The following is a 12,691-nucleotide window of genomic DNA, read 5'->3' on the forward strand; positions in this document are numbered from 1 at the left end:
AAGGATGGAGTTTAAAAAGACCTGAATTGTAATGTAAAGGTGTTTAAAATGAATAAAGGTTTTGTTGAGTTTAAAAAGCTATGTGTGTAGGTATTTAGTGTTAATGGGGTGGTGACGTAGGGTAGAGTTTGCAGGCTATGTATTTAAGGGGCATAATGTTGTAGGCCTTAGGAGGGTACATGCAGAGTGGAACAGGGTATTTTACAGCTCATAGAAACATTTAACCACACTGTAACGGTACCATAGGGGCTTTAAATAATATACATGGCATATAATAAAAAAATTAATAATGCCTGGTTGCACTCACCAAACCGCTGTAGAGAGTTGGAGGGGTCCATGGAGGGCTCCGGGGTCCTTGCTGCTCCTTGGGGGGTCCTGAGGGCCTTGTATTTAAAAAATAAATAAACCCTGGGGCCAGTTGTCCAGGGGGGCTCCTGGTGGGGCGCCATAGTCCCTTGGGGTGTCCTGGGGGTCTCTGGGTCCCTAGTGCAGCGTTATTTTTAAACAATGCCCCGAGCCCGCTTCACCATGGCGCTGCTCGGGGGCTCTGGGTGTCCTGTGGCTCCGGGGGCCCTGTGGCTCCGTGGGGTCCCCGAATGCCGAGTTGTGTCGGTTTTTAATTGCCCCCGAGCCCGCTTCTCCATGGGGCTGCTCGGGGACTCGAGCGTCGGTCTCCTGGTGTCCCTGTGGGGCTGGGAGCCACAAGTGCCGCTTATTTTTTTTAAAAAAATATGCCCCCGAGCCCGCTTGCCTCGGGCGCTGCTCGGGGGGTGGGGGTCGCGGTGTCTCTGGGCCTCCGCGGCCGTTCCTTGTGTAAATAAAATGCCCCCGAGCCCGCTTGCCTCGGGCGCTGCTCGGGGGGGTGGGGGTGGGGGTCGCGGTGTCTCTGGGCCTCCGCGGCCGTTCATTGTGTAAATAAAATGCCCCCAGAGCCCGCTTGCCTCGGGCGCTGCTCGGGGGGTGGGGGTCGCGGTGTCTCTGGGCCTCCGCGGCCGTTCATTGTGTAAATAAAATGCCCCCGAGCCCGCTTGCCTCGGGCGCTGCTCGGGGGTGGGGGTCGCGGTGTCTCTGGGCCTCCGCGGCCGTTCTTTTTAAAAAATAATCCCCCACGAGCCCGCTTGCCTCGGGCGCTGCCCTGGGGCTCTGGTGCAGGACTCCGGTGTCCTTGGGAGCTGTGAGGGTCCTGGGGGCAATTCCCCACGGCTCCACGTGGATCCAGCAGCAGGCAGCATGGCGGCTTGAGCTTCTCCGGGGTTGCAGCAGGGTTAGGGCCGCCCCCACCAGTGATGAGCTGGTGACATCACTGAAGGGGCTGGCCAAGCCCCTGCAGGCCCGGTGTGTGTTTTTTTTTTTTTTTTTAATTTATTGAGAGATAGCGCGAACACGAAGGTGTCCGGGCGCTTCACAATAGGAACAGAACTGATACATGAGAACATTACAAAAGAACAGATTACAAAAGCATACGTTACAATAATGAAGCAAAATTACAATTGTGCGCCAACAAAGTATAAGAGGTAGTAAACGGTGCATTACAAAAGTGACAATCGTGAGTCAACAAAATACAAGAGGTAGCAAACGATGCATTGCAGGAGGAAAAAGTGACGTGTGCAGGTTACAAAAAGCGTACAAAATAAATATAGAGGTATAATACTGCAATATATGTGAGACTGAGAGTTAGCGCTGGAATGTGTCAAAGCGCTTTACACAAGAGCCTTATGCAAAACATAAGGTCTAAGAATTACAGGTGTTACATAAAAGATACAAACTGAAAAAATACTGGTTGTTAGCGCAAATTACAAGAGCAGGCGATAAGTTACATGGGCAAAAATCTCAATGGTGAGCAAAGTACAACAGCATACGTTAAGTTACATGAGGAAAAAAGTGCAATGTGTGCAGGTTACAGGTAGAGGTAAAATACTGCAATACATGGTAGACAATGGGAGGCAATACAAGAGGTAGCAAACTGTGTTTTACAAGAGAAAACAAAGTACAGTTAGAGCTATAATACTGTAATATAAGGCAGACACTCAAGCACAAGAATAAGCTTTATGTAGGCAATTGTGGCAATGGCGCAACTATTTAAAGCACTCAAAATGTGAGAGTTATTAAACAATGTGTTACAAGAGAAAAGTGGCATGTACATGTTACAAAAGAGTAACCGGTATATAGGGTAGTGGTTAAATGTCAGAAGGGCCATGTGTACCTAAAGTGGTTTACCCCATAAGCAAAGGATATGGCGCAGGTTGTTTTTTAACATATGTTTTAGCGCAGCACATGCAACGCTTTTTTAAAAATGTGTGTTGGTGCACCCCGCTTATCAGGTTTTAAATGTATACAGGAATTGTTTGAAGTTGTGATACTTTTGTTTAAGAAAGGCGTTTACTAAAACCGCTGCTTTTTTTTTTTTAATGTTTAATACAGGTGCAAGACCCTGCAAATGCAACCGTCACCAATGTGCCCCCTGCGCTGGCCCCAGCTGTAATAAATAGCAACGCTGGGCACTTGTCAGCCCCGCAGCCAGGTATATATATATATTTAAAGTTATGTAGTTCTACGTAGTTTTGTACACCAGTCTCTCAGAAGTTCTCTTTTTTCTAATGGGCTCTCATGTGTGTATGCTTTTACAGCTTATGACCCTGACCTACAACAAGCTTTTGACGATTTTATGGAGTACATCGAGGCTCAAGACGCTCTGAACACTGTGCAAAACACTTCAGTTCCTACAGGTAAATAAAAAGACAGCTGTTATTTAAACTGTCTAAGACGCTGGGTAGTTGGTGGGGTAGGCCAGAGTCCTGACCCTGAGGATGTATAGAGGTAATCATCAGAAAAGATGTCTAATGTTGGGTATTATTTTTTCTTTACAGGTGTCCCTACGTCATGCCAGGACGTCGTCAAGGTCCAAGAGGCGGCGCATGGTTCAAAAGAAATCCCTTTGAAGAGGAAAGCTTCAACTTCTAAAGTGGGACCACTGTCAAAGAAAGGAGCTGCAAAAAGACCTCTTTCAGGTGTGTTTTTTACAAAAGGGTGTGAGAAGTACTAGAGGTGTTACAGACTCTCAAGCAGAAGGCTACAGCTGGTTGTAGCAAAGCCTATATCAAAAAAGGTGGCTGTGTAGGACATAGCCCGCTGGTGCTTGTATGTGTTGTTTTTTTTTTATGCTTTCTCTAATATATATATATTTTCTGTTTATATTTTAGAAGCGGCTCAGAAACATGCGGCTGAAGAGAGGTCGGTGGCGCCCTTAATGGACATAACAACATCCGTCCAGAACAACGGAAGCGGCGCGAAAGGCGTGAGTAGGCGTGTACGCCAGGAAAAACTCTCTACCTACTACACACCAAGCAACACGCTGAACAACCAGCTACAACAATCTATTCTGCACAGGGGTGGGGTCAACACTGGCGGCCTGCCTACAAACCAGGCCTCCCTTAAGAAGAAACATAGGGACTCAGAGAACCTCCCCAACCCTTTAAAACGTGTGAAGGCCTGTAAGGTATTCACAGATCCCCAAACAGAACAGTTAAACATGAAGAAGAAGACACCGGAGGTGCTCCAAGAGGGTCAGGCAAAGCTCTTAAGTCCTGAGAAGAAAAGCCCTAGCACCCCTGAGCCCCAAGCTAGCCCCTTAGATTTATCTATAAAAAAGGATGCTAAGCCCTTGAATGAGACCTATACAACCTTGAGCCCCAAGGAGGTGTTAGTTGCACCTGTGGGTGTAGAAGAGGCGTCGCCACCACAACCCCCTAAAACATCGCGCCTCTCAAGGAAACATCTGAAGCTGAAACCGGGGGTCCCTAAGCTACAGTTAGCAGAGACCCTCAGCAACCCTAAGGCAACGCCGGATCCACCAAGCGTCCTGAAACCCCAGACAGTGCCAAATAGAATAACTGTACATGTAGAGGTGCACGCCCCTGAACAGCCCCCAAAACCGGTTGTAAGTGTTCAGGCACAGCCTAGGGTCTCAACAGGTGATACTGCGCAACCCCTAGAAGGTCCTTCTACCACGATTAGCAACTCTCTTGAGGCGTTGAGGGGGTTGGTAGACAACATAGGTAGAACCCCAGAAGCGGTGTACCAAGGGTCTTTGAGCACAGAGGGTTTACAGAACACAGGTAACCAGGCACCACACCCTACCACCGACATTTCAACTAGGCCCCAGGATTACAACGACACCTCCTCACAATCCTCATACCCTTTGTCCCCGAGTACCCCTCCAGGAGCATACGACCCTACCAGCCCCACGGCCATCCACATGTACACCCCCGTGTCCAGCCCCTCTGCCAACCCCGTGTACAGTCCTGTGTCCAGCCCAGCTGCCAATCCCGTGTACAGTCCTGTGGCCAGTCACGTGGCCAGCACAGCTGCCAATCCCGTGTACAGTCCCGTGTCCAGTCCCATGGCCAGCACCTCTGCCAACCCTGTGTACAGTCCCGTGTCCAGTCCCGTGGCCAGCACCTCTGCCAACCCTGTGTACAGTACCGTGTCCAAACCCGAGGCCAGCCCAGCTGCCAATCCCGCGTACAGTACCGTGTCCAGTCCCGTGGCCAGCACCTCTGCCAATCCTGTGTACAGTACTGTGTCCAAACCCGAGGCCAGCACCTCTGCCAGCCGCGTGTACAGGTCCGTGTCCATCCCATGGGACATGCCCGTGTACAGACCCGTGTCCAACCCCGCCTTTGAGGGTTGCAGTATAGATGGGACTGGGGGGTTGCCTCCATTTATAAGACCTCGCAAGGTGTGCCCCCCTAAGCAGGAACAAGATGGGTCTGTAAACACAGAAGATGTATTGAAGACACACGTAAGAGAGATACAGATGGCGGTTCGAAAATTAAAACGGCAGGCGAACCGTGCACTCATAAGAATGGATATGGGGTATTCCAATCTCATCAACAAGAGGGAGGCCCAACATCTGGTCGTGGCCAGGGTTGGGGTTTGTAAAAAAGACATCATACAGATGTGTCAGGCGGCTGTGGCCGACATACAAGGTACACATTCATGACTATGTAAGTACCAACCCCTAAAGACCCCCACAACCACTGGTGCTCATAAGAGACCCCCAAAATATAGCCGTACGGTCCAGAGGTTAGTGACAAAGTCTGGACGCTTCTTAAAACTGCTCAAGCAACGCCCAGTTGGTACCCCACAAACCTTCAAACAAGACCCCAATGTTTCCATAGAACCCTTCAAACAAGACGCCCCTGTTTCCCTAGACCCCTTCAACCACGGTACCACAGCTTCAAGATCAACGCCTGAAGCATATAAACCAGCACTTCACCGCCGACAATACATAGGGGCAGGGTCTAACATACCTAGGGTCGGCCATTTAAAGGGGGTAGGGGGGATGGCAAAACTCCAAACAACGCAACATTCAGAAGGACCCAGGGGTGGAACTGTAGCGGGGGCCTCCATGAACAAGACATCCAACGACAGCGACCTACCTGTTCAGATAGGCTGGGGCTTGGTATCTAGAAAAGCCTGGGCCCGTAAAAAAAAACAAAAGTGGCTTAATAGTACAAAGCAACGCCGGCTTTTAATAAATAAGCTCAAGAAGGCTAGAATATGCGCTACCCGCAGGTTTACAAGGACCTCTGAGACAGGGACCACCCTGACCTCCCAAAGTGACACATCAGAGAACACCTCCACAAATCACACTCCTACTGATGAGGGCCCAGAGCCCTTGTTTTTAGAGAGTGTTAGGAGTTACACTCGCAATGTAGAGAGGTTTAGGGCCGTAGAACACTATGAGGAGTTTAGATTTGTTAACCTACATCAAATAACATCAACCACTCACGGTGTTCTGGCTATACATCAGGCTGTGCAGGAGCTCATAGAAAGGTTGTTACACGATGTGGGGCCTAATGACTTTTTCCAACTCCGCTTCCAGGGGCAGGGTTTTGACACACCGTTGTTCACCAGGCGGAAGACCCGAGATGTTTTTGATGCTGTGCAATTTTTAGAAAACCTCTCAAGGCTTTTACAGAGTAAGGCTGAACTAGTCGCCTATGGCACGTTTAGAGTCATAGCCCTCATTGTACGGGGGCGTGAGGGGGGTGTTTCCAGACCCTTAAAGAGCGTACTATACAGTAAAATAATTGGCAAGAAACAGAGGTGGCTGCTCAACTTTAGCAACGCCACTGCCAATACATGTCTGGCGGCCAGCATCGTGGGTCTGTTGATGACTCGCAAGACCCCTGACGCTGTCATCATGTCTAGAGCTGCTGAAGCCCATGAGGTTCTTGAAATACCTCCTGACCGAATGGTCGGCTTTGGTGATATAGGTCTTTTTGAGAACTATTTCGCCGTGACGGTGAAAGTTCTCTATCACAGCGGTTCCTGGAAGTACTTTACAACCGGGGAACCTGTGAGAAACAAGACCGTATATGTCCTCCACATGGAAAATCATTTTTACGGTATCTTGAACCTTAAAGGTTTTCTGGGGGCCAAATATGTGTGCGCCCACTGCGATCATATATACAACAATAAAACATACCACCAGTGTGAAATGTGTTGTAAGATGTGTCAGAGGGACGGCTGCATAGAAGACGCTACCCTAAAGGTGAGGTGCGGCATCTGTAGGTTGTTTTGTCGCTCGCAAAACTGTTTGAGCATACACGAGCAATCTTACAGCTGCGTCCCTAAAAAGGACTGTAGCGAGTGTGGGCGGTATGTGGCAGTGAATCACAAGTGCAAAGGTATGATATGTCCCCGTTGCCATGTATCTTACAAAGCCGGTACCAACCATCAGTGTTATATGGTTAAAGGTCCATCTCAGACCAAGACCGAAGACTATATAGTGTTTGATATAGAGTGCACACAAGAGACGGGGGTACACCAGCCTAACTACATTTACGCGCACCATCTAACTTCCGACGACAGTTGGGAGTTTGAGGGACGAACGTGCGTTGGTGATTTCCTGAGCACTTTCATTCAAGCCAAATTCCAAGGATATACCATGCTAGCCCACAACTCGAAAGCCTATGACTCCTTCTTTATTCTACGAGACATGATTCGTGAAAAGATACAGGTGGAACTCATAACCCAGGGGTCTAAACTGATGCTGATGACGGTATGTCCTTTAAAAATACGCTTCATAGACACCCTGAATTTCCTACCCATGAAATTGAGCAAGCTGCCAAAGGCCTTTGGGTTCCCAGGGTGTAAAGGGTATTTTCCACACTTTTTCAACACCTGGGCTAACCAGAATTATGTGGGACCCATGCCGCCTCCTGACAGCTACGGGGTTGAATACATGATGCCTGATGAGAAAGTGAGCTTTCTAGAGTGGTACTCTGAAAACCGTGAAAAGGAGTTTCACTTTCAAACAGAGTTGAAAGCTTATTGTCAGGCTGATGTAATGATCCTCCGGCAAGCTTGTAACCTCTTCAGAGATGTTGTGGTGTCTATGACTAAAGAAGTCAAGGCCTTGAAACCTAAGACATTGACTAAGAAAGTCAAGGCCTCGACATCCAAAACCCCTGAAATACAGCATGCGGTCGAATACATAGACCCATTTCAAAACGTCACTCTGGCATCCATGTGTATGTCCATCTACAAACACATGTTTTTGAGGCCAGAAACTATCGCTCTAGTACCGCCAGACCTCTATAACGGTAAACAGAAACGTTATTCAACCCCCTCTATCCAGTGGCTCATGTACGTCTCTGAGAAGGAAGACATCCAGATTCAACATGCATTACAGGCTGGTGAATTCCGCCTGGGCCCCTATTACCTGGACGGGTACTCTGTAATTAAGGGTGTGCCGACAGCCTTTGAATTCAACGGCTGTTTTTACCACGGCTGCCCCAAGTGTTACAAGCCCCACGAATATAACAAAATGCTGGGTGCCAAATTTGAACACTTATACAGACGTACTCTGACAAAGGCCCAGTATGTTGAAAACAGTGGCTTTGCTATGAGAGTTCTTTGGGAGCACGAGTGGTTAGACATGTTAAAAACCGACACAGACCTCTGCTCTTTTCTTAAGACTCATGATTTACCCACACCTTTGGAGCCCCGAGATGCCTTATTTGGGGGGCGTACAAATGCCATACAACTGTACAAGGCCGTTGGTGAGGGTGAGAAAATACACTACTATGATTTCACCAGTCTGTACCCTTTTGTGAACAAGATGAAGTTGTACCCGGTGGGTCATCCCACCATCATCTATAGAGATTTTAAGCCCCTAGACGAATACTTTGGGCTTATCAAATGTGAAATATATCCTCCTAAGCAGCTTTACTTCCCGGTGTTACCATGCAGAGTCGATGGCAAGCTAATGTTCCCCCTCTGCCGAACCTGTGCGATGCTTAAAGAGGTTGACGGCTGCACACACACCGAGGAACAAAGGATGCTCACAGGGACCTGGTGTAGCATCGAGGTACAAGCTGCCTTAGAGAAGGGGTACAGGCTAGGTAGAGTACACGAAGTGTGGCATTTTAAGAGCACTACAACACAACTCTTTGCCCCCTACATTAATTTGTTTCTCAGAGACAAGCAGGAGGCCTCAGGGTATCCTGAATGGTGTACTAGTCAGGATGCAAAACAGAAATACATCGATGACTACTATGCTCACGAGGGTATCCGTTTACGATCCCATCTGATAGAGGTCAATCCTGCACGCCGACAGTTAGCCAAACTCTGTCTCAACTCCTTATGGGGAAAATTTGCACAGCGCACAAACCTTTCAAATACTACCTTAATATCAGATCCTGATGAACTTTGCCCCATGCTACGAGGTGTCCAGCTGCGAGTTTATCGATGACGATACCGCGGCTTTGTGTTGGAAATATGCCCAAGAGTACCCCACATCGAGTAACAACATAAACATTTTCATAGCCTGCTTCACGACAGCCCACGCTCGTCTAGAGCTTTACGGGGTTATGGATAAGCTCCAGGATCGCTGCTTGTATCACGATACAGATTCTGTGATTTTTCTGAGCAAGCCGGGGGATGAAGACCCTCCTCTAGGAGATTATCTGGGTAACCTAACCAGTGAGCTAGATAAGGACGAGTATATAAAAGAATATACTTCCTCAGGGCCTAAAACATACAGCTACCGTACCAACAAGAACAAGGTGTGTATGAAGGTCAAAGGGATAACATTAAATGTCAGCAACACCCTAAAAATCAATTTTGATAGCTTGAAGAATCTGGTGCACGAATACGTTACAGCAGACGATTCTGAGAATGCTAAAACCATAGTCGTGAACCAACCCTGCATAGTCAGATCCAAAAAGAAGTGGGAAATCACAACCGAGCCTCTACATAAAACATTGCGAGTTGTTTTTGATAAAAGGGTCCTGACCACCGACTATAAAACACTGCCTTATGGTTATTAGGCCCATTAGAGAGACAGCCGCCACAGCATGGACACCAGGTTACAGCATCCATTCTCATGCGTGCTAGCAGGACCCTCAAACTGTGGTAAAAGCTACTTTATAAAAAAGCTCTTAGAAAATGCCAACTCTGCTTTATCACAAACCCCTAACAACATTGTGTGGCTTTATTCATGCTGGCAGCCTCTTTATACAGACTTGGGCAGTCGGTTCCCACATATCAAATTTATAGAGGGTATACCGAATAACCTCAACGATGATGAACTACTACCACCAACCCTTGTAAATATGATAATTGTTGATGATCTGATGCGTGAAGGTGGTGATCATCCAGAGTTAGAGAGAGCTTTTACTCAATATTCACATCATCGCAATCTAAGCATCTGCTACATTGTGCAGAACTTGTTTTACAAAGGCAAGAACAGTAGGTCTATAGCTCTCAACGCTTCATACCTTGTTTTATTTAAAAACCCTCGGGACAAACAACAAATAGCTGTCATAGCTAAACAGATGTACCCCGGAAACACACACTTCTTCATGGAGGCCTTTAACGACGCTACATCAAAACCCCACGGGTACCTGTTGGTAGACTTAAAAAATGAAACTCTAGAAGACTATAGACTAAGGGCTGATATTTTTCCCCCAGAGCTACCTGTAGTTTACACACCAAAGCCCAAGACCAGGCCCTATAAAAAGCAGCGGTGAAGTCTTTTAGAACCATTTACAGGCCAGCCCTTATAACGCTCAGTGGTGACCATGTCTACACACCTACGCCGCAATTTAGCTCTCCTGAAAATGCTTGTTACAGCCAGCCCCCAACACCGAAAGGCCATCCTGGGCACCGCTTCTGACGATTTAGTGGCCGCCATTTCAGAAATAGCCCTAAACACCCTAAAAGGCAACGTCCCTATATCAAAGCGTCAGTTACAGGTTCTGAAGAAGAAGAAGGGGCTCATCAAGAAGCTCAGTAATAAAAGGGGCTCACTCATAACAAAGAAGAAACTGGTGAAACAGTCTGGAGGTTTTATAGGTAACTTGCTGGGCATAGCTATACCTGTAATTACAAGCCTCCTCTCGGGTCAGTGATGGATCATGCCACAAAAATGTATCTGGTTCCTAGGCAGCAAATGGAGCAGCTGGGGTCCACCACGGACAATGCCTGGGATATTCGTAGAAATGAGACTCTACGCCTGGATACTGAAATTAAGGACATTTTGAGCAGGACTGATCTAAACCCCTACGACAAGGCTAACCTTTACAACAGCACTCTAAAAAAATTCTTAAATTACTACACCCAGTGGAATACTGAGAAGAACAAGTTGACTCTATATACCCCAGACTCTGAACAACCAGCTGCTCAGGCCCCCGACCCTCAGCCCCTACAACCGCCTCCCGATGGGGCGACAGCTTCAGATACCTTTGCTGGAGACCTCCTAAAAAATATAGGTCAAAGGCACAGAGGGGCTGCGCAGATGCTGATGAGTAAACTAGCCGCTTCTAAAGACCTAGCCTCTTGGAATGAACGCGGCGAGTTTCTCTACAAGGGCCAACCTGTTGCAGGGTCGCATATGTACGATCCAGTCAAAGGTCTGACACACCCCAAAATCCTAACGCCTCAAAATGCACCGAGAGGCTGGGAGCAGTTTCTGAGGGCCGCTGCTGAACTCAATATACCCTCCACGCTTGTTGGTAATAATGAACACCGGCGCCTGCTAGACAATTTGAAGAGTCCCCTACTGCCATCGTCTACAGGTTCTGAAGGCCCTAGACTATCTCCTACTTGGTCTACCCCTACCCAGCCGACGACATCTCGAAAAAAAAAAAGACATTGACCCAGCCACCCATCGCATGGATTTTTGATTAATTGTGTGTGATTTTTTATTCCTAGGTTTCTGCAGTAAAGTTTTGTCAACTAAATATTTGTAATAAACACCTTGTTATAACTTTACAAGCCGTCTCAGTCGTCTTTCAAAAAATCATTTCATGTTGCATGTATATTGAAATAACGAGTCTGAATGCTTGTTTTTTAAAAAATATAATGTCTTTTATTTTAAACGTTCAACTTTAGACATACAACTGTTATAAACCCTTACAGTTTTGACAAGGTACATATTCTGTTTTCACAGGTCTGACCGACACCCAGGTGTTTTCTTTTACATATTTCGCAACTATACGGTCATTGTTAACAAGATATAAGATATATAGATTTAAGAAATTTCTAAACGAAAGACCCTGTGACATTTTACTGATAAAATAAATACAATGTTCCCCGCATGTGATGGCCATGGAATCCTGCACCCTTAGTTTGTTATACTCCACCACAGCTGCAGCTTTTTTCACAAACTTGAATATAGGAGTTGTATAGAGTCTGTGCTCAGGGAACTCTGCGGTACTGTCAAACACTATAACCTTATCAACATCTATAAACATGGCCGCCCAATGTGTCCCAGCCTGGTCATGCGGGTCTGTGTTAAAGACTAGGGTGCAGGGCCTTTCTGCCCCTATTTCGCCTGGTAACCCATCGCTAGGGAAAACACCCAAAAAGTATTTCCTAGCGTATTTATGTCTGCTTAAGAAGTCACGTATCTGCACCGTATCCATTTCACCAATGTTTTTAAAGATAGTCAAACAAAATCTGCCTTGCGTGGTTGATCTGAATGATGCTGTCGAATACAGAGAATACGACCATGTTCACATTAGTCTGTAGTGGAGCTGCGAATCGTATTTCAGCTTTTAGATTCCCATTTTTGACCAGGTTGTAGTGATCGCCATCTTCCATGTCCGGTGTCAGGTCGAATGCGAACAGCGTGTATCCACGGCCATAGCCTTCTCTTGACACGGCTACACCGCAGTCCCTTTGATGCTTTCCTGTTATCGAAACCAGTCCTTGATATTCCCTGATGTAATGCCTTGCTTCAAAACTGGGGGTGTAGGGTTTTGCAGGAATCACATTGCCCTCGTGGACCAGCGCTGCGTAGTTGATGTTGTAGTGTTTAAAATTGAAGGGGTTTGAGCCATAGGTGCCACTAAAAGCTGTATTGTCCACAAACCCTATGATGATGAGTTTTGGTAGCTGTCCCAGAAATAAATTCTGCTGTTGTGTTAAGCGGGTACCTGCAGGGATGCTGAATACCTTCAGAGCTACTCTTTCCACAGCGTACTTGGCGTTGGATATTTGCAAAGCTTCGGCGTGCGCTAACCTGACGCTCGGGGACACTTTCACTCTCTTTACAAACAGACTCGCAGACAGTATGTTCAGCTTGTACTGTTCAGCATCCCCGTTGATGAGGCAGAATGAGTCCTTGTTGCGATTGAGCTTGATCTTAAGATCAATTCCGTTGATGAGCAGTTTA

General features: G+C 47.1%; 2 protein-coding genes across 2 annotated transcripts; both read left to right on the forward strand.

Annotated features, from left to right (window-relative positions):
• Positions 1-1,244: 1,244 nt before the first annotated feature.
• On the forward strand, positions 1,245-5,180 carry LOC144828134 (uncharacterized). Its single transcript, XM_078686250.1, has 5 exons — positions 1,245-2,521; positions 2,628-2,726; positions 2,868-3,008; positions 3,201-4,377; positions 5,126-5,180. The coding sequence occupies exons 2-5, from the start codon at positions 2,666-2,668 to the stop codon at positions 5,178-5,180; spliced, it is 1,434 nt and encodes a 477-aa protein (XP_078542376.1). The 5' UTR covers positions 1,245-2,521; positions 2,628-2,665.
• A 62-nt stretch (positions 5,181-5,242) lies between these two features.
• LOC144828135 (uncharacterized) lies at positions 5,243-10,043 on the forward strand. The gene is made up of 2 exons (XM_078686251.1): positions 5,243-8,738; positions 9,985-10,043. Exons 1-2 carry the CDS (start codon positions 5,345-5,347, stop codon positions 10,041-10,043), a joined length of 3,453 nt encoding a protein of 1,150 aa, XP_078542377.1. The 5' UTR covers positions 5,243-5,344.
• Positions 10,044-12,691: the final 2,648 nt, after the last annotated feature.

Source organism: Lissotriton helveticus, chromosome 4_1, assembly GCF_964261635.1.
Source record: "Lissotriton helveticus chromosome 4_1, aLisHel1.1, whole genome shotgun sequence".
NCBI lineage: Eukaryota > Metazoa > Chordata > Amphibia > Caudata > Salamandridae > Lissotriton > Lissotriton helveticus.